Source organism: Panulirus ornatus, chromosome 13, assembly GCF_036320965.1.
Source record: "Panulirus ornatus isolate Po-2019 chromosome 13, ASM3632096v1, whole genome shotgun sequence".
In the NCBI taxonomy this organism is placed as follows: Eukaryota; Metazoa; Arthropoda; class Malacostraca; order Decapoda; family Palinuridae; genus Panulirus; species Panulirus ornatus.
Window position 1 is genome coordinate 4,082,434 of NC_092236.1, and position 23,332 is coordinate 4,105,765.

At 37.3% G+C, this 23,332-nt stretch overlaps 1 protein-coding gene across 4 annotated transcripts in view; it reads right to left on the reverse strand.

Moving 5' to 3' along the window:
* The window catches only part of LOC139752677 (unconventional myosin-IXb-like), a 186,465-nt gene that overhangs the window by 10,963 nt on the left and 152,170 nt on the right, over positions 1–23,332 (reverse strand). For all 4 annotated transcript variants that reach the window (XM_071668453.1, XM_071668454.1, XM_071668451.1 and 1 more), the window contains 5 exons: positions 14,382–14,614; positions 10,170–10,433; positions 8,944–9,105; positions 5,600–5,717; positions 1,589–1,839 (listed from right to left, as the gene is read on the reverse strand). In XM_071668453.1, the coding sequence (XP_071524554.1) occupies positions 1,589–1,839; positions 5,600–5,717; positions 8,944–9,105; positions 10,170–10,433; positions 14,382–14,614 (1,028 nt within the window). The remainder of the gene's footprint in view (positions 1–1,588; positions 1,840–5,599; positions 5,718–8,943; positions 9,106–10,169; positions 10,434–14,381; positions 14,615–23,332) is intronic.

The following is a 23,332-nucleotide window of genomic DNA, read 5'->3' on the forward strand; positions in this document are numbered from 1 at the left end:
TAGATAAATAAGAAATAACTTCATGGGTGAGTCGACTGGCAACAATACTATTTGTACATGATATTAGTACTTACACAAATCATTCATACTTCAAAACTGCTTTTCTTAAGATTGAAAGTAAACCAGTGACATAAGGGAACAATAATATATGTCACCCAATCTTCAGGTACAACCTTGTTTCCATGCTAAATTACATTAAAAATGCATCCAGTCTATTACACTTTTTCCTTACTTCAGCAGCCATAATCCCATCCACTCCAAGTGCCTTTTCTACCTCCAGCCTTTCTAACTCCCTTCTTGCTAAGGGCCCCTGCACTTGCATCCTCTTCCTCATCATCCATACCCATGCATATGACAACTGTTGCCTCACCTTCTCCCACATTCATCAGTTTTTCAAAATACTACTTCCATCTTCCTTTCACTTCCTCCTTTTTATTCCACAGTTCCTCTTCCTTACTTCTCACATTAACAATTCCACTCACACATCCACCTCTTTCCTTTTTCACCTCCTTCCAATACAATTTATTTTCCTTAAAATTTTCACTTAACTCTCTTCCAAAATCTTCATCTACTCTTCCTTTGGTTTCTCTATCAGCCTCTTGACATCCATTACACTTATATATTCTTTCCTCCTCCTTTGCTGAACTTTCACTGGTACATTCCTTTTGAGCAATCTTGTTCCAATGTGCCTTTTTCTTCTCTCCCACAGCATTTCTATTTTCATCCATCCACGAAGCATTAACCTTTTAATTCCTATATCCCATAATTCCTATATCTCATACCCTTGTATCCAACTAACAATTATTCAGCGTTTAACAGTCTTTCCCTAAAATAATTCTTTACATTTACTGCACTTCCAGCTAAACTTTCTGTCATCTTCCTTTCATACACCTTGCATTCTTTGATTCATCTCATCTGCCAACACTTTTACCACTCCGTTCTTCCTTGCACCATACATCCACTTTTCCCCCAAGAACTTTACCATATTTCATAATGATATGTTTCATGATACTTGTTATCTGTCAGCTATAGAGAATCATTATGGAATGTTTTAGATAATTATCTAGGGGAAAATAAGCCTTTCTTTATGTTAGTTTTAAATACTGGAAAAAATAGCCTAAAATACAATCTGCATTTTTTCATTTCTTTGAAAAATACATCTGCTAAAAATCTAGGTACTGGTCATATATTACATCTTCAACAAGAGTGCAATTATTTTGGGGCAATTAATTTCTGAAATTAAGCTTTAAAATAATTACAAATTTAATATACTTTGTTATAATTTGAATTATTATACACAATAAAGGATCATTTCATTATGATATATTCCAATTTTTTTTTAACATAATGCTTACTGGCCTGAAAATGCCCAGCATTTTTTTCAATTCTTTACAAATAAATATGCTTTTATTAAAAGTCGTATTACAGGTTTCAATGGCATATAAGGTTAATGGTACATAGTGTGATGAGTGACTGAATTACACAAATGACAAGTTTGAAAAACTTTTCAAAAAACATCAATGTAGAAAATGTAATGCTCAATATTGGATTTACAAAATTTGAAAAAGAAAATATATAAACCACTTACTTTGGTTTGTGCACCTGACTTGCGATAAAGTCCTTCAGTGTAGAGCCCATAAAGCTCAATACTGGTGATGAGACGATCTATTGCTGATGGAATTTTCTCTCCTGGTCGGACTAAATTCTCTAAGGGTACACCAAACACACGATTTCTGGCTGGGGCTGTCCCAGTATCCACAACAATGGGTTTTGGACCTTCTTGACTACATTTTGAATCAGCTCTCTTGTAGCACTTCTGGTGACATGTAACTTTGCATCCTAATGTTTAAAAAAGGAAAAAATAAAAGTTAGCAAACATGGAGTTCAAAAGTTCACCAATGATTAATACTGATTGTTTTTCTAAAAATAGATCAAATCTTTCTAGACGAAAAAACAAGTTACCTTCTTTAAGTTTTCTGAGTTCTCCTTGTTCAACTTACAATCAAACCATCCCTCATGAATCCATTCACTGCCATGTCCACTCTCAGGTGCATAAAAGCATTCCACATTCTCCAAGTCCTCCTAATTCAGTCATCTCCAAACATTCCCTATGATATTAACTATAGCAATGTTCACTCAGAGGAACCAAAAGCATTCCATATCCTTCAGGTCCTCCCTGTTCAAACAAGCACTCAAACTATCCCCCACAGTTCAAATGTTTCTAATTAATGCTCCTACCTAAATATTCCTTACAACTACTTCTACCATTTTGCTGAAAAAGAGTGCTAGGACATAGTGCTAACTGCAGGAAAACTAGAGTCATAAAGAATGAGCTGTGTGAGTTAAGTGTTGTCAAGTGTTATGTGTGAAGAGAGATTGTATGTTTTGTGGGTGAGGCAGAAAGAAAAGACAGCTACCTGGATCAGAGAAATGCAACTTAACCACTGAAGTGTTGGCTCACAGCACAACCATCCCTAACCCTCCTGATACCCAGGAAAGTATTATTATACTTAGTCGCCGTCTCCCGCATTAGCGAGGTAGCGCAAGGAAACAGACAAAAGAATGGCCCAACCCACCCACATACACATGTATATACATAAATGCCCACACACACACACACACACATACAAACACCTATACATTTCAATGTATACATACATATCCATACAGAGACATAAACACATGTACATATTCATACTTACTGCCTTCATCCATTCCCGTCATCCCCTGCCACACATGAAATAGCACACACCCTCCCCCCCTGTGAGGTAGTCCTAGGAAAAGAGAAAAGTGGCCACTTTCGTTCACACTCAGTCTCTAGCTGTCATGTGTAATGCACCGAAACCACAGCTCTCTTTCCACATCCAGGCCCCACAAGACTTTACATGGTTTACCCCAGATGCTTCACATGCCCTGGTTCAATCCATTGACAGCACGTCGACCCTGGTATACCATATTGTTCCAATTCACTCTATTCCTTGCACATCTTTCACCTTCTGCATGTTCAGGCCCTGATCACTCAAAATCTTTTTCATTCCATCTTTCCACCTCAAATTTGGTCTCCCACTTCTCCTCGTTCCCTCCACCTCTGCCACATATATCCTCCTGGCCAATCTATCCTCACTCATTCTCTCCATGTGACCAAACCATTTCAAAACACCCTCTTCTGCTCTCTCAACCACACTCTTTTTATTACCATACATCTCTCTTACCCTATTATTACTTACTCGATCAAACCACCTCACACCACATATTGTCCTCAAACATCTCATTTCCAGCACATCCACCCTCCTCCGCAAAACTCTATCTACAGCCCACTCCTCGCAACCATATAACATTGTTGGAACCACTATTCCTTCAAACATACCCATTTTTACCTTTCAAGATAATGTTCTTGACTTCCACACATTCTTCAACGCTCCCAGAACTTTCGCCCCCTCCCCCACCCTATGATTCACTTCTGCTTCCATGGTTCCATCTGCTGCCAAATCCACTCCCAGATATCTAAAACACTTCACTTCCTCCAGTTTTTCTCCATTCAAATTTACCTTCCAATTAACTTGTCCCTCAACCCTACTGTACCTAATAACCTTGCTCTTATTCACATTTACTCTCAGCTTCCTTCTTTCACACACTTTACCAAACTCAGTCACCTACTTCTGCAGTTTCTCACATGAATCAGCCACCAGTGCTGTATCATCAGCAAACAACAACTGACTCACTTCCCAAGCTCTCTCATCCACAACAGACTGCATACTTGCCCCTCTTTCCAAAACTCTTGCATTCACCTCCCTAACAAACCCATCCATAAACAAATTAAACAACCATATATATATATATATATATATATATATATATATATATATATCCCTGGGGATAGGGGAGAAAGAATACTTCCCACGTATTCCCTGCGTGTCGTAGAAGGCGACTAAAAGGGGAGGGAGCGGGGGGCTGGAAATCCTCCCCTCTCACTTTTTTTTTTTTTTTTTTTTTTTTTTTTTTTTTTTTTTTTAATTTTCCAAAAGAGGGAACAGAGAAGGGGCCCAGGTGAGGATATTCCCTCAAGGGCCTAGTCCTCTGTTCTCAACGCTACCTCGCTAATGCGGGAAATGGCGAATAGTATGAAAGAAAGAAAGATATATATATATATATATATATATATATTTTTTTCTTTTTTTTTTTGCTTTGTCGCTGTCTCCCGCGTTTGAGAGGTAGCGCAAGGAAACAGACGAAAGAAATGGCCCAACCCACCCCCATACACATGCCTTGATTCAATCCACTGACAGCACGTCAACCCCGGTATACCACATCGCTCCAATTCACTCTATTCTTTGCCCTCCTTTCACCCTCCTGCATGTTCAGGCCCCGATCACACAAAATCTTTTTCACTCCATCTTTCCACCTCCAATTTGGTCTCCCTCTTCTCCTCGTTCCCTCCACCTCCGACACATATATCCTCTTGGTCAATCTTTCCTCACTCATTCTCTCCATGTGACCAAACCATTTCAAAACACCCTCTTCTGCTCTCTCAACCACGCTCTTTTTATTTCCACACATCTCTCTTACCCTTACGTTACTTACTCGATCAAACCACCTCACACCACATATTGTCCTCAAACATCTCATTTCCAGCACATCCATCCTCCTGCGCACAACTCTATCCATAGTCCACGCCTCGCAACCATACAACATTGTTGGAACCACTATTCCTTCAAACATACCCATTTTTGCTTTCCGAGATAATGTTCTCGACTCCCACACATTCTTCAGGGCTCCCCTCCCCCACCCTATGATCCACTTCCGCTTCCATGGTTCCATCCGCTGCCAGATCCACTCCCAGATATCTAAAACACTTCACTTCCTCCAGTTTTTCTCCATTCAAACTCACCTCCCAATTGAATTGACCCTCAACCCTACTGTACCTAATAACCTTGCTCTTATTCACATTTACTCTTAACTTTCTTCTTTCACACACTTTACCAAACTCAGTCACCAGCTTCTGCAGTTTCTCACATGAATCAGCCACCAGCGCTGTATCATTCCCATTGCCACCCCGCCACACATGGAATAACAACCCCCTCCCCCCTCATGTGTGCGAGGTAGCGCTAGGAAAAGACCACAAAGGCCCCATTCGTTTGCACTAAGTCTCTAGCTGTCATGTAATAATGCACCGAAACCACAGCTCCCTTTCCACATATATATTTATATATATATATGGTTGAGCTGCAGTTTCGGTGCATTATACATGACAGCTAGAGACTAAGTGTGAACAAATGTGGCCTTTGTGTCTTTTCCTAGCACTACCTCGCGCACATGCAGGGGGAGGGGGTTGTCATGTCATGTGTGGCAGGGTGGCAACGGGAATGAATAAAGGCAGACAGTATGAATTGTGTACATGTGTATATATGTATATGTCTGTGTGTGTATATATATGTATAAGTTGAGATGTATAGGTATATATATTTGCGTATGTGGACATGTAGGTATATACATGTGTACGTGGGTGAGTTGGGCTATTCTTCGTCTGTTTCCTGGCACTACCTTGCTGACACGGGAAACAGCAATCAAGTATAATAAATAATAATATGTTGATACATACTTTGGCAAGTGAGGGCTTTCATAGAAAGCCAGAGGAAGGAGTTGCACACTTCACATTGGGTTGGAATATTCACCATGATTGGGGAAAAGATATGGCCTCCATACATCACCTCCTCAACCTGGAAAATTAAAAACTCAAAGTATGAATATATTACATGATTTATGCAGTAGGTATGCATGCATATGTGTATGTTTGAGGAACAAATATCTTGCATGTTCCTCTGGTGCAAGCTTAAGTGTAAAAGATGTACTGCATAAGACATAATTAACCTAGAAAATATGTAATCTCGTTTCAAATCCTGGATCTGCTTTTGATTTTGATAAAGCATAAAATAAAAAGGTAAAACTAAAATTCTTGATGACAAAACAAAACCATGGAGGCCCATCTGCAAGCAGCAGCACCACAAGGATGTTACCTTTTATAATTAATTGCATCTCGCACTTCTCATCCTCCTAAATGTTCACATCCTGACAACCCCACATACTCTTTCATCTCATCCTTCCATCTCCTCCTTTGTCTCTTCCTTACTCCATCAAGTCTGAAACACTTATGTTCTTAGTCAATCTTTCTTTGCTCATCATCTGAAACATTTCAGCATAACCTGGTCAGCTCTTTCAATCACATTCTGCATACTACCAAACCTGTCATACACTGTTATTCTTTACATGATCAACTTTCCTCACACCACATACTGTCCTCAGACATTTAATTTCCAACATGCCCATCTTCTTTCTACTCTTCTTTGCAAGACTCAACATACATACATATGTGTATGTGATGTGTGTATGTATGTTAGAGGTAGAGGGAACAAGAAGTGGGAGACCAAATTGGATGTGGAAGGATGGAATGAAAAAGATTTTAAGCGATCAGGGCTTGAGCATGCTGGAGGCTGTGAGCCGTGTAGTGACCTGTAACGATGTGGTACACTGGGATTGATGTGCTGTCAGTGGACTGAACCAGGGCATGTGAAATGTTTGGGTTAAAACCAATGGAAAGGTCTGTGGGGCCTGGATGTGGATAGGGAGTAGTGGTTTCGGTGCATTACACATGACAGCTAGAGACTGAGTGTGAACGAATGTGTCCTTTTTTTTGTTTTTTGTTTTCCTGGCACTACCTCGCTGACACGGTGGTGATACTGTTTTCTGTGGGGTGGTGCCGGGAATGGATGAAGGCAAGTATGCATATGTACATGGGTATATGTGTATATGGCTGTGCATGTGTATGTATGTGTCTTTATGTATATGTGTGTATATATATATATGTGTATGAGAATGAGTGTATATATGTGTGTACTGGAGTGGATGGGTCTTTCTACATCTGTTTCCTAGCGCTACCTCATTGACACAGGAAATGGTGATCAAGTATAATAAATAAATACAAAAAATATATTGCAGTGGAATTTATTAAAAAAGGGGATGACTACTGTTGACTGGTTGGTAACGTTATTTAATGTATGTATGATTCATGGTGAGGTGCCTGAGGGTTGGCCGAATGCTTGCATAGTGCCATTGTACAAAGGCAAAGGGGATAAGAGTGAGTGCTCAAATTACAGAGGTATAAGTTTGTTGAGTATTCCTGGTAAATTATATAGGAGGGTATTGATTGAGAGGGTGAAGGCATGTACAGAGCATCAGATTGGGGAAGAGCAGTGTGGTTTCAGAAGTGGTAGAGGATGTGTGGATCAGGTGTTTGCTTTGAAGAATGTATGTGAGAAATACTTAGAAAAGCAAATGGATTTGCATGTAGCATTTATGGATCTGGAGAAGGCATATGATAGAGTTGATAGAGATGCTCTGTGGAAGGTACTAAGAATATATGGTGTGGGAAGCAAGTTGTTAGAAGCAGTGAAAAGTTTTTATCGAGGATGAAAGGCATGTGTACGTGTAGGAAGAGAGGAAAGTGTTTGGTTTGGTTCTCAGTGAATGTAGGTTTGCGGCAGGGGTGTGTGATGTCTCCATGGTTGTTTAATTTGTTTATGGATGGGGTTGTTAGGGAGGTGAATGCAAGAGTTTTAGAAAGAGGGGCACGTATGCAGTCTGTTGGGGATGATGATACAGCGCTGGTGGCTGATTCATGTGAGAAACTGCAGAAGCTGGTGACTGAAGGTACTAAGAATATATGGTGTGGGAAGCAAGTTGTTAGAAGCAGTGAAAAGTTTTCATCGAGGATGAAAGGCATGTGTACGTGTAGGAAGAGAGGAAAGTGTTTGGTTTGGTTCTCAGTGAATGTAGGTTTGCGGCAGGGGTGTGTGATGTCTCCATGGTTGTTTAATTTGTTTATGGATGGGGTTGTTAGGGAGGTGAATGCAAGAGTTTTAGAAAGAGGGGCAAGTATGCAGTCTGTTGGGGATGATGATACAGCGCTGGTGGCTGATTCATGTGAGAAACTGCAGAAGCTGGTGACTGAGTTTTGTAAAGTGTGTGAAAGAAGAAAGTTAAGAGTAAATGTGAATAAGAGCAAGGTTATTAGGTACAGCAGGGTTGAGGGTCAAGTCAATTGGGAGGTAAATTTGAATGGAGAAAAACTGAGGAAGTAAAGTGTTTTAGATATCTGGGAGTGGATCTGGCAGTGGATGGAACCATGGAAGCGGAAGTGGATCATAGGGTGGGGGAGGGGGCGAAAATCCTGGGAGGCTTGAAGAATGTGTGGAAGTCGAGAACATTATCTCGGAAAGCAAAAATGGGTATGTTTGAAGGAATAGTGGTTCCAACAATGTTGTATGGTTGCGAGGCGTGGGCTATGGATAGAGTTGTGCGCAGGAGTGTGGATGTGCTGGAAATGAGATGTTTGAGGACAATGTGTGGTGTGAGGTGGTTTGATCGAGTAAGTAACGTAAGGGTAAGAGAGATGTGTGGAAATAAAAAGAGCGTGGTTGAGAGAGCAGAAGAGGGTGTTTTGAAATGGTTTGGGCACATGGAGAGAATGAGTGAGGAAAGATTGACCAAGAGGATATATGTGTCGGAGGTGGAGGGAACGAGGAGAAGTGGGAGACAAAATTGGAGGTGGAAAGATGGAGTGAAAAAGATTTTGTGTGATCAGGGCCTGAACATGCAGCAGGCTGAAAGGAGGGCAAGGAATAGAGTGAATTGGATCGATGTGGTATACCGAGGTTGACGTGCTGTCAGTGGATTGAATCAGGGCATGTGAAGCGTCTGGGGTAAACCATGGAAAGCTGTGTAGATATGTATATTTGCATGTGTGGACGTATGTATATACATGTGTATGGGGGTGGGTTGGGCCATTTCTTTCGTCTGTTTCCTTGCGCTACCTCGCAAACGCGGGAGACAGCAAAAAAAAAAAAAAAAATCTTATAACAAAAGTATACACAGAAAAAGATGTCTTACCTTTTTCTTTTTACGCCTGTGTCTCTTTCTTCTGGACTTCTCTTCCACTGGCTTCTTTTTTTCTCGTATAAATTCATCAAGGAAACCTCGAAACGCATTAACACCCATTGTAACTGGAAATGTATCATTGCCCATCTTTTCCTTGCAAACAGTATTTATCACCTGCACATTGAAAAAATATTTTGCTTTAGGCTCAACAGCACAATTAAAAAAAAATTCATCTTTTTAAGGTACAAAAATTTATGTAAAATTGCTGAATCAAAGGTTTGATTTATACATAAACGGTATTTCACCACAAAAATCAAATTCAAGACGTTTCCATATTTTATTCTTTCTGTGAACAGGGACATCTGTTGTTGGGTTAAGGGAAAAATTCTAAAGTTAAAGGTTGTAAAACTTTGACAAGTGGAATTTGATTTTGGTTTTGGCAAGTAAATCATGAGAATAAACAAGACAATAAAGGCACAATAAATGAACAAGCTAGTTTCAGCGAAAGGTGAGGAAATATTTTGTCCAGATGTACGAAATTCATTTATCTATTAATAAAGGATATGTGGAAACTATTTCTTTTGTCAAAAACATTCATGTGTCTGACATAACTCGTACCTATCGCCCCTCTAACTGTAGTATGAAAATACCAGGTTTTGAAAAGGCAAGGTTCTACCCCTGCCGAAAAGGATTCCAAACATCCTTCACTAAATAATGTAGACATTCTCCCCTTCCTGCACTGGATGCATCTTTTATCAAGTGCAGCAAGGGATTTTTGAGTTTACTGGGACAGGATCCCTCACCCTACTAGTAAGGAATATCTTAATTTTGGATCTTTAAGAAAAGCCCATATACAGTTACATTATAAAAAAAAGAAAAAAAAATTAAAAATCAAAAAGCAGCTCAGCACCCAACCCAGAAAAGAAATGCAAGTTTTGTTAAACCAGTGAATGGGTTTAACATGATACTGGCATCATCATTACATGCCAGATGAGTTGCAGTCTGATTATAATATAAAGGCAATACTATACACTATCAACCTCATGACAAATATTACCATGCTGCTTGCCCTAAGGTGTTTAAGGCTGTCTTACATATTACCAGCAAACGGGAAAGAAAATAAAAAATATATGTAGATAAGAGATACTAAACAGTCTGTAAACAGTTTACAGCAATTAAGAACTACAGACCTGTTCAAAATTCTTTATGAGATGTTTACAGCAATCAAGAATACAGACCTGTTCAAAATTCTTTATGAGATCCTTGTACTTGAGAGTAAGGTCTGTTTCTTTCTGGAATGCCACTGTGTATGTAGAGACTAAATTATTTTTGAATTCACGCAAAGACTGGCAGAACATCTGGTCCACTTGTGAATCTTTTCGGTCACGTAAACGAGTACTTGCTTCAAGTTCTTTGTTTGGTGCATCTCTGGAAAAGCTACGGTCTAGACTCTGGGTACGGGCATCTGTCTTCTCACTTTCCTTCTCCTCCAGCTCATACAACTATTTGAAAAGGAAAGAAAATGACTGATTAATTAACAAACACACACAATATTTTTTTTTTTACATGATCGCCATTTCCTGCATTAGCAACAGGACCAGGTGAAGGCCACATCCACTCATATCCATTCTCTACTTGTCATGTGTAATGTACAGACACCACAGCTCCCCATTCACATCCAGTCCCCATAGACATTTCCATGGTTTACCACAGATGCTTTACATACCCTAGTTCAGTCCAATGACAGCACATCAACCCCAGCATACTGTATCACTCCAATTCAGTCACTCACATGCACACCTTTCACCCTCCTGCATGTTCAGGCTCTGATCACTCAAAATCTTGTTCACTCATCCTTCCACCTCCAATTTGGTCTCCCTGTTCTCTTTATTCCCTCCACTTCTGGCAAATATATCCTCTTTTTCAACTCTTCCTCACTCATTCTCTCCATATGTCCACGCCATATCAGCATATCCTCTTCTGTTCTCTAAACCACACTCTTTATCATCACACATCTCTCTAACCCTTTCATTACTTTTCATTTCCAACACATCCATCCATCCTCCTCTGCACAATCTTATCTACAGCCCATGCCTCGCATCCATATAATATTGTTGGGACTATTGTTCCTTCAAGCATACCCATTTTTGCATTCCCAGAAAATGTTCTCTCTTTCCACATTTTCTTCAGTACTTCTAGAACAGATCCCTTGCCCACCTTCCCCATCCTATAACTAACTTCCTCTTCCATGGTTCTATTTGTTGCCATGTCCACTCCCAGATAACTAAAACACTTCACTTATTCCAATTTTTCTCCATTCAAACTCCAACTCCAACTAACTCGTACCTCAATCCTGCTGAACCTAATAGCCTTCCTTTTATTCACATTCACTCTCAACTTTCTCCTTTCAAACACTCTGCTAATCTCTCACTAAATTTGCTATTTCCCATGTGAATGAGGTAACATCAAGAAGAAAATAACTAAGCCTTACAGGAAAATATCCTTGCTTGGTTCATTCTTTTGTTAAGTAATATAGGAGGGGGATGATTTCTATTCCCCAGTGACAATCCCTCTCAGTTCCCTTCTAAGACACAAAAAGAGATACATAGGGGGTATTCTCATTATCCCTATGGATAACACACACATCAGTATGTAACAGAATGTACCCAGATGAGAAGGACTGTGATACACCATCATTACAAGATCTTCACATATAATAGCAATGATATTTTGAATATCATACATGATACAAAAACTGGAAAAAGTGATCTCATAATGCTTAAGGTAGATTATGTGGTAAATAACAAAGATAAAGTCAAGCGGAGATATAATCATGGAACCTAAAGAGGACTTAACAATTTTTTTTTTCTATATCTCTGATGCTCACTTCTTCCAAGAAGTCCCATCAAGGGGGTGGTCACAGCAAATGAGTCTCCACTTATCCCTGCTCTTCCAAGCCTCCCTCGCATAAGCCATTCCATAAATTCTTCCACCTGTTCTCTCCCTCCAATACTCTTCCACTCCATCTTCCCATGCCATAGGGAGGTCTTCCTCTGACACCAACCTGTTTAATCATACTATCACATACTCTCCTTGTAAACTCGCCATCTTGCAATTTTCCCACATGCCCAAACCACCTTAAAGTACTACACTTCACCCATTCAACCACTCCACAATTTATTCCCTTTACATTCCCCGCCATATCAAATCTCGTACATCCCCTTGTTACTTTCTTCTTGCTATATAGTCATACCACACACCCCTCTCAAATGACTCATTTCCACACCCTGGATTCTTGACCTCCTGTGATTCATTCCAAGTCCATGTTTCGGTTGCATAGGTCACAGTCTGGAGGTCCATGCTGTCCCTTAGTCCTTCTTCTCTTACATATATAATCCTTCACCCTTCAGCATTCTATTAAGCAACCCAATGACTCTTCTACCCTGTACTACTCTCTCCCTTATCCTTCCTTCCACATCACAGTTTAGCACACTTTCCTCTCTCACTCTACAGGGCCTTGGTAAATCTATACATTAACTTTCTTCCTTTCAAACACTACTATTTAATTTTTACTAGCATTTACCTCCAATTGCCTATGCTTACACACATCATAAAACAATCTTCTGCAAATCTTCTTCCATCTCAGCAAACAACACAGTATCAAACACAAACAGGCTCGCCATTAGCCACCACACCTGACCACTATACTCCATCTCTATGCCCCCTTTCCCTAGTTTTGCTCTCATCTTTGTTATCTTATGGTAACCTATATTGGGAACTGGAGTTCAGTAGGCAGAAAACTAGGTACTGTAAAGACAGGTTACATGAAATTAACAATGGAGTAAGAACATGGGTACATCTTGTCTCAAATACAAAAAAAGGTTAGAAAATAAAAAAAAATGAGAGAGAGGAATGGTAAAGTGTGCTGTGGTCATGATATGCATGGCACTCAAGTATGCCAGCATTTGTAAGGTTTTATATAAATGAGCAAGGATACGAGAGAATGAACAAAGGAACAATGAAAAGAATATTTTAGACAAGCCAGAAGAAAACCAAAATTCTTCCATAAATTCACCAGGAGTAAATTTTCATTTAAAACTTCTACTCAAGCTTAGAAATTCAGAGGGAAGAGCTGAAAAGGATGATGTAAGGATAAGTGAGGAGATAAATAAAAAATTCAAAAGCTAAATGAAAAGTTCAAAATATTTTCAGAGAATAACAATATAGCCTAAACGCCAATGAGATGGAATGGGAAGGAGGTCTAATACAACAATGAGATATCTTGAAAAGAGAAAAAAAAATTCTACATGGTCTTAACCCAAACAAGGTTAACTGTCCCAGTGAAATTCAACACCAATGCTGAAGATGTGTGCACATACACTTGATGATCCTCTTCAAAGACTGTTTAAAATATCAGTGAAAAAAGGCGGTTCCAATGGAGTTGAAAAGGGCAAATATTATACCCATCTGTAAGAAATGAGATCGCAAAGAGGCACTGAACTAGAGACTGGGGAAGGTACTGGAAAAGACTATCTCCTGTATATGAGAAATTACCCTAATGAGTGTCAACAGGGTTTCGGGGAAGAACAAGTGTAGTAAGTCTCAGATTTTTATGAGAGTAAACTTGGTAATGGGCAAAAGAGAAGGGTGGGTGCATTTTTTGTATATGGACTACCAGAAAGCATTTGCCACAGCACCAAATAAGAGGTTGATTAAGAAGTTGGATTATCAGGCAGGTATTAGGGGAAGACTACTTTGATGAACAGAAGACTGTCTTACTGGGAGGAAAATAAGGATGCATGTCAGGGAAACCTCAAAATGAGGTGTGGTCATCAATAAGTTCCTCAGGGTTCTGTTCTAAGACTTTTAATCTTTTTGATTTATAAAAATGCCTTGCGAAAAGCTACAGACCTCTATCTGAATATATTTGCAGATGATAAAAAGGTCATGAGGGACATGGAAAAATGCAACATGTTACCAGGGGTTCTTGAAAAAACCTGTAGTCTCATACATGGTTGATGAAATTCAACCCGAGCAAATGTAAAGTAATGAGAATGGGTCACAGTGAAAGAAGGCCTTAATATGAATATCATCTAGCAAGAAAGAAGAAATCTACTTGTGAGAGACTCTCCTCAAACATCATACTAATCTCTCTCTTCTCATCTTAGTTACACCCACACACACATTCTGATGGCCTAGCTTGAGCCTTTGTGATGATGAGCACTTCTGTTCCATCTCTTAAAAACTGAGATTCAAGAAAGGGAGGGTTTCTAAACCCCTTCTCCTGCCCCTCTTAATCACCTTTCATGACACACAGGGAATACATATCCAATTGCCTTTCAAATTAAACCTAAACATGCCTCTCACATACCTGTAGATGTAAATATCACTTAACTAGAAAACTTGTATCCCAAACGATCTTTTACTTTACAACTGTCAACAAAGATTACCTTGCGCCTAATATATTCTTCAAGTCGCCTTAATTCATAAGCATCTTTTATCACTTCATCTGATTTATCAATGAACTCGGATGTCCTGGTAAGGTTCCAACCATCCTCTTGGTCCATACGTCGAGGCTTCTTGTTCATTGGACTAGAGTTTTCTTTCCCCAAGTTTGATATTTCTTGACATGTAATACTGACAGCAGCTCTAACACATCGAGTGTGGAAAACCTTTTTACAACCTGTAAAATCAAAAGAATGTAATAATCTTTTCACAACTAAGAGCAACTACATAAATCAATATAAAAACAGAAAGATAATTATCATTCCTTAAGATACAAATGAGGATTTCAGCAAGGTGGCTAATGTGCGGACTTCCCGATATAGTAATATTTCAGGTATTTTCCTTCCAAAACAACCAACCTCTTTTGTTCTTTTGCATTCAGACCCTACAACATGTATTCATACAACACTATCAGTACTACTATACTTCAAACAAATGTATCTTTGCTCTAACAGACACTGAACTCTCCTCCTATATACTACTTAACGAACACAGGACCTTTGTCCCCCTTCCCTATCATCCTATACTTCACTTCAGTTCCCACAGTTCCATCCACAACTATGTCCACCCCCTAATACCTAAAGCAATCTACATCCTCTCCCCTTTCAAACTTACAATCATTTCCTCCAGTTCATTCCCCCTAGTACACCTTATTACCATACTTTTGTAATCATTAACTCTCAACTCCTTCCTTTTACACACTATCACAAACTCAGACACTACTCTCTTAAGTCTGTCACCAGTGCCATATCATCTGCAAAAAGTAAAGAATTCACTGCAACCCAACCATACGCGTCATTCAAAGATCTTTACACGCACCTCCCTCACCAACAGATTCATGAACAGATTAAAGAGCCAAGGTGATATCACAAATCAAACGCAAACCAAACCTCCTCCCCTGTTTGTGAAAGTGGCTCAACGAGGTAAATACCACATCACAAAATCAAGTATTAATGCCTGGAAACATACCACCAGACAAAAATATATGAATGTCCACCACGAAAACAGAAACACTTATTTAAATGCATTTCCAAGAAAACTAAGAAACTTACATGGAGTAGCTACAGAAACATTCACATGAAGACTAGACTTTGGTTGAAGACAATACTGAATGAACCTCCAACAGGCAATTAATATGTACAAAAATAGCATTATGCAGCAAGCAAAATATATGTTTAATAGAGTGGTGGCAGAGAAAAAAAAATAGTTGTATGTCAAGCAAGCAGTGCATTTAGTAACAAACACCAGCCTTGCCATCAAGGGACAATCTTGTCATAGGTACTCAAACGTAAGTAAGTCCACTGACAGCACTTGCCCTCTGTAAACCACATCACTCAAATTCACCCTATCCCATGAACACCTTTCAACCACCTACATGTTCAGACTCTGTGTCATCAAAACATTTTTCATTCCAATTTGATCGTACCTTCTCCTTGTCCCCTCCATGTATAACACATATATCCTCTTTATCAACCTCTCCTTTGCTTATTCTCTCCATATGCAGGAAATACATCCAAAACATTTCAGAAAAACCTCTTCAGCACTAATCCACACCTCTTTCTTACCCTATCATTACTAACTTGATCAACTCTCCTCACACCACATATTATCCTTAAACACTTCATATCCAACACATTCACCCTCTTCCATACATACTCATGTATAGCCCATGCCTTACATCCATGAAATACCGCTGTATGACTGCTACATCTTCAAACATACCCATTTTTGCCTTCCAAGACAGTGCCCTCTCTTTCCATACATTCTTCAATACTCCCAGAACCTTCACCTCCTCACACATCCTATGAAATACTGCAGTTTCCATGGTTCCAGTTGCTCTCATGTCCTTTCCCAGGTATTTGAAAAAGACTTCACTTCCTCCGGTTTCTCCATTCAAACTCAACCAACCTAACTTGTCTCTTTGCACTTCCAAACCTAATATTGTTGCTTTTATTCACATTTCTCTCAACTTTCTCTTTCCACAATCTCCAAAACTTAGAGGCAAACTTCTGCAGTTTCTCACTTGAATCTGCCACCCCGACCATGTCAACAGCAAATTCTGACTCACCTCCAAGGCCCTTTCACCTTAACGGACTGCATACCTGCCTATCTCTCCAAGAACCTTGTATTTACCTTCTTCACCACCCAACCATAGACAAATTAAAGAGATGATGATATCACACCCCTGCTGCAGGCCAACCTTCACCTGGAACCACTTGAACCTTCCTCTCTACCTGCTCGCACTCATGCCTTACTCTCCTGATAAAAACTAACTGATTATAACAGCTCTCCTCCCACAAACAATTATTTGTAACCTTAAACAAACACCTCTATCAACCCCATTATAAGGTTCCTCTAGGTCCAGAAAACCCACACAAATCTTTCTGCTTCTCGAAGTAAATCTCACACACATTCTTCAAAGCAAACACCTGATCCATAAATACATACTCTACCATTCCTGAAACTACTTTGTTCCTTCCCAGTCTGATGCCCTGTGCAAGCCATCACCCTCTAAATCACCAGTTTTCCACACAATTTCAAAGAACTCCAACAAGGGGGTGGCCACAGCAAAAGAGTTTCCACTTATCCCTGTCCTTACATGCCTCCTTTGCATAAACCATTCCACACATTCTTCCCCATTTCTCTCCCTCCAATACACTTCCATTCTATTTCCCCACGTCACAGGTGTTCTCACATTAATCCCTTTAATTACACAATCATACACTCTCCATGTAAACTCCCAACTTGCATTCTTTCCAAATGCCTAAACTATCTAAATGTATTACATTTCACCCAATATTTCTTCTTTTCATACTATTCGCCATTTCCTGCATTAGTTGGTAACGTTAAGAACAAAGGACTGAGCCTTTGAGGAAAATCCTCACTTGGCCCCCGTCTCTGTTCCTTCTCGTGGAAAATTAAAAACAAGAGGGGAGGAATTCCAGCTGCCCGCTCCCTCCCCTTTTAGTTGCCTTCTATGACATGTATGGAATACGTGGGAAGTATTCTTTCTCCCCAATCCCTATCCCCAATATACCACTCCAAAATTCATTCCTTCACATCCCCTACCATATCAAATCTTTCAGACACCCCCACACTACTTTCTTCATTCCATCTAGTCATATCAGATGCTCCTTTCAAATAACTTTATTTCCACAGCCTGGATTCTTGACCTCTGTGACTCATTCCATGTCCACGTTTAGGCTGCATAGGTCACCATCGGGAGGACTATGCTGTTCCTTAATCCTTTCTTCACTTTCAAACTTACACTCCTAACCTCCATTATGCTTTTAAGGGATTCAAAAGCTCTTCTACCCTATACTGCTCTCTCCATTATCTCTGCTTTCATATTACCAAACTTAACCCAAGCTAGCTCCCAAATACTTAAATTCTGACACCTCTTCGAGTTTAGTACTCTTTCTTGTCTCACTTTATAGGGCTTTGCAAAATCTATATTTTCCCTATGTTTCCTTTCAAATACCATAACTTTACTTTTAATAGCACTATACTTCATCTGTTTATGCTAACACATCATAAAACACATAACCTTCTACAACTCCTTCTCACTCTCAGCATACAACACAGTATCATCAGCAAACAACCACACTCCATCTCTACACCCCATTTTGCTAATTTTGCTTACATATCTCATCACTCCATCCATACATATGCAAATTTGCCCTAAAATACCAAATCCTCCACCATATCATCTAGCACATCTGTAAGCCCCTCAAAATACTAATTACATCTCTTTTTCACCTCTTTTTTGCCTTCTAGTACTTGCTTATCTGCTCCCCTCATTCTCACTAATCATCCTCACGCTATTCATCTTCTTCCAAACTATTTTTTGAATTCTTTCAAGTTCCTCAACCCTCACTCTCATTTGGCTACTTTTACAACTCCTAACCTCCTGCTGCTCTTTCCTGTATTTCTCTCCATCACTTGCACTCCCTTCCTGTGGACACTGCCCATACACCTCTCTTTTCTCCTACACAAGAAGTTCAATCTCCTCATTCAACTACTCTACATACTCCTCCCACCTTTCAGATGCCACATAATTCACCCAAACATGTAACTAAAGCTTCATTAAGCCCCATCCCCTCCTCTCCAATTCCCAATGCTTCATTATTTTTCACCATGTCTTCTACACTCAATCCCTTGAATCTCTAAACTCAAGCATCAAACTGCCCTGCCTCACATACAAGTATACCAAAACTTTCACTCAACTCTCCATCCACTCTTACCCATGCCTTTTTTCCTTTACAGATGGCTTTCATACTGTCCAACAGTTGTGCCCTACCCCATATATCCTTAACATATCCCTCAAAGTTTCAACATAGATGCTTTTACCGCTGCTGAATAAGAATATGTGGTCAAAACCTTAAAATTTGTGTAATTAGTCGAGTAATTAGGATATTAATATACTTATAATTAAGCTTAAGTATGTAATTAAGCGCTTAATTTTACGAAATGCATTGTTTTGACTCGATATCCTTAATCACCATATAGAATTGCACTTATACCCAGATTTTCATTAAAATCTGCACAAGTTGAAAATCTGAGCCAAATATTTTTCTTGATTTTTTTTGAAAATATTGATTTTCCTCAAAGTTTCAACATAGATGCTTTTACCTTTGCTGAATAAGAATCTGTGGTCAAAACCTTAAAATTTGTGTAACTAGTCGAGTAATTAGGATATTAATATACTTATAATTAATGTTAAGTATGTAATTAAGCGATTAATTTTACGAAATGCAGTCTTTCCACTCGATTTCCTTAATCACCATATAGAATTGCACTTATACCCAGATTTTCATTAAAATCTGAACAAGTTGAAAATCTGAGCCAAATATTATCCAAGGCTTGGATTTTTCCTGATTTTTTTGAAAAAATAGATTTTCCTCAAAATTTCAGCATAGATGCTTTTACATCTGCTGAATAAGAATCTGTGGTCAAAACCTTAAAATTTGTGTAATTAGTCGAGTAATTAGGATATTAATATAATTATAATTAAGGTTAAGTATGTAATTAAGCGCTTAACTTTACGAAATGCAGTCTTTTGACTCGATATCCTTAATCACCATATAGAATTGCACTTATACCCAGATTTTCATTAAAATCTGAACAAGTTGAAAATCTGAGCCAAATATTTTTCTTGATTTTCCTGATTTTTTGAAAAAATAGATTTTCCTCAAAGTTTTAGCATAGATGCTTTTACATATGCTGAATAAGAATCTGTGATCAAAACCTTAATATTTGTGTAATTACTTGAGTAATTGGGATACTAATATAATTATAATTAAGGTAAGTATGTAATTAAGCGCTTAACTTTACGAAATGCAGTCTTTCCACTCAATTTCCTTAATCACCATATAGAATTGCACTTATACCCAGATTTTCATTAAAATCTGAACAAGTTGAAAATCTGAGCCAAATATTATGCAATGCTATAGCCTGGGGTTTTTCTTGATTTTTTTGAAAAAATAGATTTAACTCAAAATTTCAGCATAGATGCTTTTACATCTGCTGAATAGGAACCTGTGGTGAAAACCTTAAAATTTGTGTAATTAGTCCAGTACTTAGGATATTGATATAATTATTCAGGTTAAGTATGCAATTAAGCGCTTAACTTTACAAAATGCAGTCTTTTGACTCGATATCCTTAATCACCATATAGAATTGCACTTATAACCAGATTTTCATTAAAATCTGCACAAGTTGAAAATATGAGCCAAATATTTTTCTTGATTTTTTTGAAAATATTGATTTTCCTCAAAGTTTCAACATAGATGCTTTTACCTCTGCTGAATAAGAATCTGTGGTCAAAACCTTAAAATTTGTGTAATTATTCGAGTAATTAGGATATTAATATACTTATAATTAATGTTAAGTATGTAATTAAGCGATTAATTTACGAAATGCATTCTTTTGACTCGATATCCTTAATCACCATATAGAATTGCACTTATACCCAGATTTTCATTAAAATCTGAACAAGTTGAAAATCTGAGCCAAATATTTATAGCCTTGGATTTTTCCTGATTTTTTCAAAAATATAGATTTTCCTCAAAGTTTTAGCATACATGCTTTTACATATGCTGAATAAAAATCTGTTATCAAAACCTTAATATTTGTGTAATTACTTGAGTAATTAGGATACTAATATAATTATAATTAAGGTAAGTATGTAATTAAGCGCTTAACTTTACGAAATGCAGTCTTTCCACTCGATTTCCATAATCACCATATAGAATTGCACTTATACCCAGATTTTCATTAAAATCTGAACAAGTTGAAAATCTGAGCGAAATATTATGCAATGCTATAGCCTGAGGTTTTTCTTGATTTTTTTGAAAAAAATAGATTTTTCTATAAATTTCAACATAGATGCTTTTACCTCTGCTGAATAAGAATCTGTGGTCAAAACCTTAAGATTCCTGTAATAACTCTAATCAGTCGAGTAATTAGCATATTAATATTATAATTAATATTTTATAATTACGCGCTTAATTTTACGAAATGCATTCTTTTGACTCGATATCCTTAATCACCATATAGAATTGCACTTATACCCAGATTTTCATTAAAATCTGCACAAGTTGAAAATATGAGCCAAATATTTTTCTTGATTTTTTTTGAAAATATTGATTTTCCTCAAAGTTTCAACATAGATGCTTTTACCTCTGCTGAATAAGAATCTGTGGTCAAAACCTTAAAATTTGTGTAATTAGTCGAGTAATTAGGATATTAATATACTTATAATTAATGTTAAGTATGTAATTAAGCGATTAATTTTACGAAATGCATTCTTTTGACTCGATATCCTTAATCACCATATAGAATTGCACTTATACCCAGATTTTCATTAAAATCTGAACAAGTTGAAAATCTGAGCCAAATATTATCCAAGGCTATAGCCTTGGATTTTTCCTGATTTTTTTGAAAAAATAGATTTTCCTCAAAGTTTTAGCATAGATGCTTTTACATATGCTGAATAAAAATCTGTTATCAAAACCTTAATATTTGTGTAATTACTTGAGTAATTAGGATACTAATATAATTATAATTAAGGTAAGTATGTAATTAAGCGCTTAACTTTACGAAATGCAGTCTTTCCACTCGATTTCCTTAATCACCATATAGAATTGCACTTATACCCAGATTTTCATTAAAATCTGAACAAGTTGAAAATCTGAGCGAAATATTATGCAATGCTATAGCCTGAGGTTTTTCTTGATTTTTTTGAAAAAATAGATTTAACTCAAAATTTCAGCATAGATGCTTTTACCTCTGCTGAATAAGAATCTGTTGTCAAAACCTTAAAATTTGTGTAATTAGTCGAGTAATTAGAATATTGATATAATTATTCAGGTTAAGTATGCAATTAAGCGCTTAATTTTACGAAATGCATTCTTTTGACTCGATATCCTTAATCACCATATAGAATTGCACTTATACCCAGATTTTCATTAAAATCTGCACAAGTTGAAAATATGAGCCAAATATTTTTCTTGATTTTTTTTGAAAATATTGATTTTCCTCAAAGTTTCAACATAGATGCTTTTACCTCTGCTGAATAAGAATCTGTGGTCAAAACCTTAAAATTTGTGTAATTAGTCGAGTAATTAGGATATTAATATACTTATAATTAATGTTAAGTATGTAATTAAGCGATTAATTTTACGAAATGCATTCTTTTGACTCGATATCCTTAATCACCATATAGAATTGCACTTATACCCAGATTTTCATTAAAATCTGAACAAGTTGAAAATCTGAGCCAAATATTATCCAAGGCTATAGCCTTGGATTTTTCCTGATTTTTTTGAAAAAATAGATTTTCCTCAAAGTTTTAGCATAGATGCTTTTACATATGCTGAATAAAAATCTGTTATCAAAACCTTAATATTTGTGTAATTACGTCGAGTAATTAGGATATTAATATAATTATAATTAATAGTTATGAATTACGCGCTTAATTTTACGAAATGCATTCTTTTGACTCGATATCCTTAATCACCATATAGAATTGCACTTATACCCAGATTTTCATTAAAATCTGCACAAGTTGAAAATATGAGCCAAATATTTTTCTTGATTTTTTTGAAAATATTGATTTTCCTCAAAGTTTCAACATAGATGCTTTTACCTCTGCTAAATAAGAATCTGTGGTCAAAACCTTAAAATTTGTGTAATTACTCGAGTAATTAGGATATTAATATACTTTTAATTAAGGTTAAGTATGTAATTAAGCGCTTAATTTTACGAAATGCATTCTTTTGACTCGATATCCTTAATCACCATATAGAATTGCACTTATACCCAGATTTTCATTAAAATCTGAACAAGTTGAAAATCTGAGCCAAATATTATCCAAGGCTATAGCCTTGGATTTTTCCTTGATTTTTTTGAAAAATAGATTTTCCTATAAATTTCAACATAGATGCTTTTACCTCTGCTGAATAGGAATCTGTGGTCAAAACCTTAAGATTCTGTAATTACTCTAATAGTCGAGTAATTAGCATATTAATATAATTATAAGTTAATATTTTATAATTACGCGCTTAACTTTACGAAATGCATTCTTTTGACTCGATATCCTTAATCACCATATAGAATTGCACTTATACCCAGATTTTCATTAAAATCTGCACAAGTTGAAAATATGAGCCAAATATTTTTCTTGATTTTTTTGAAAATATTGATTTTCCTCAAAGTTTCAACATAGATGCTTTTACCTCTGCTGAATAAGAATCTGTGGTCAAAACCTTAAAATTTGTGTAATTAGTCGAGTAATTAGGATATTAATATACTTATAATTAATGTTAAGTATGTAATTAAGCGATTAATTTTACGAAATGCATTCTTTTGACTCGATATCCTTAATCACCATATA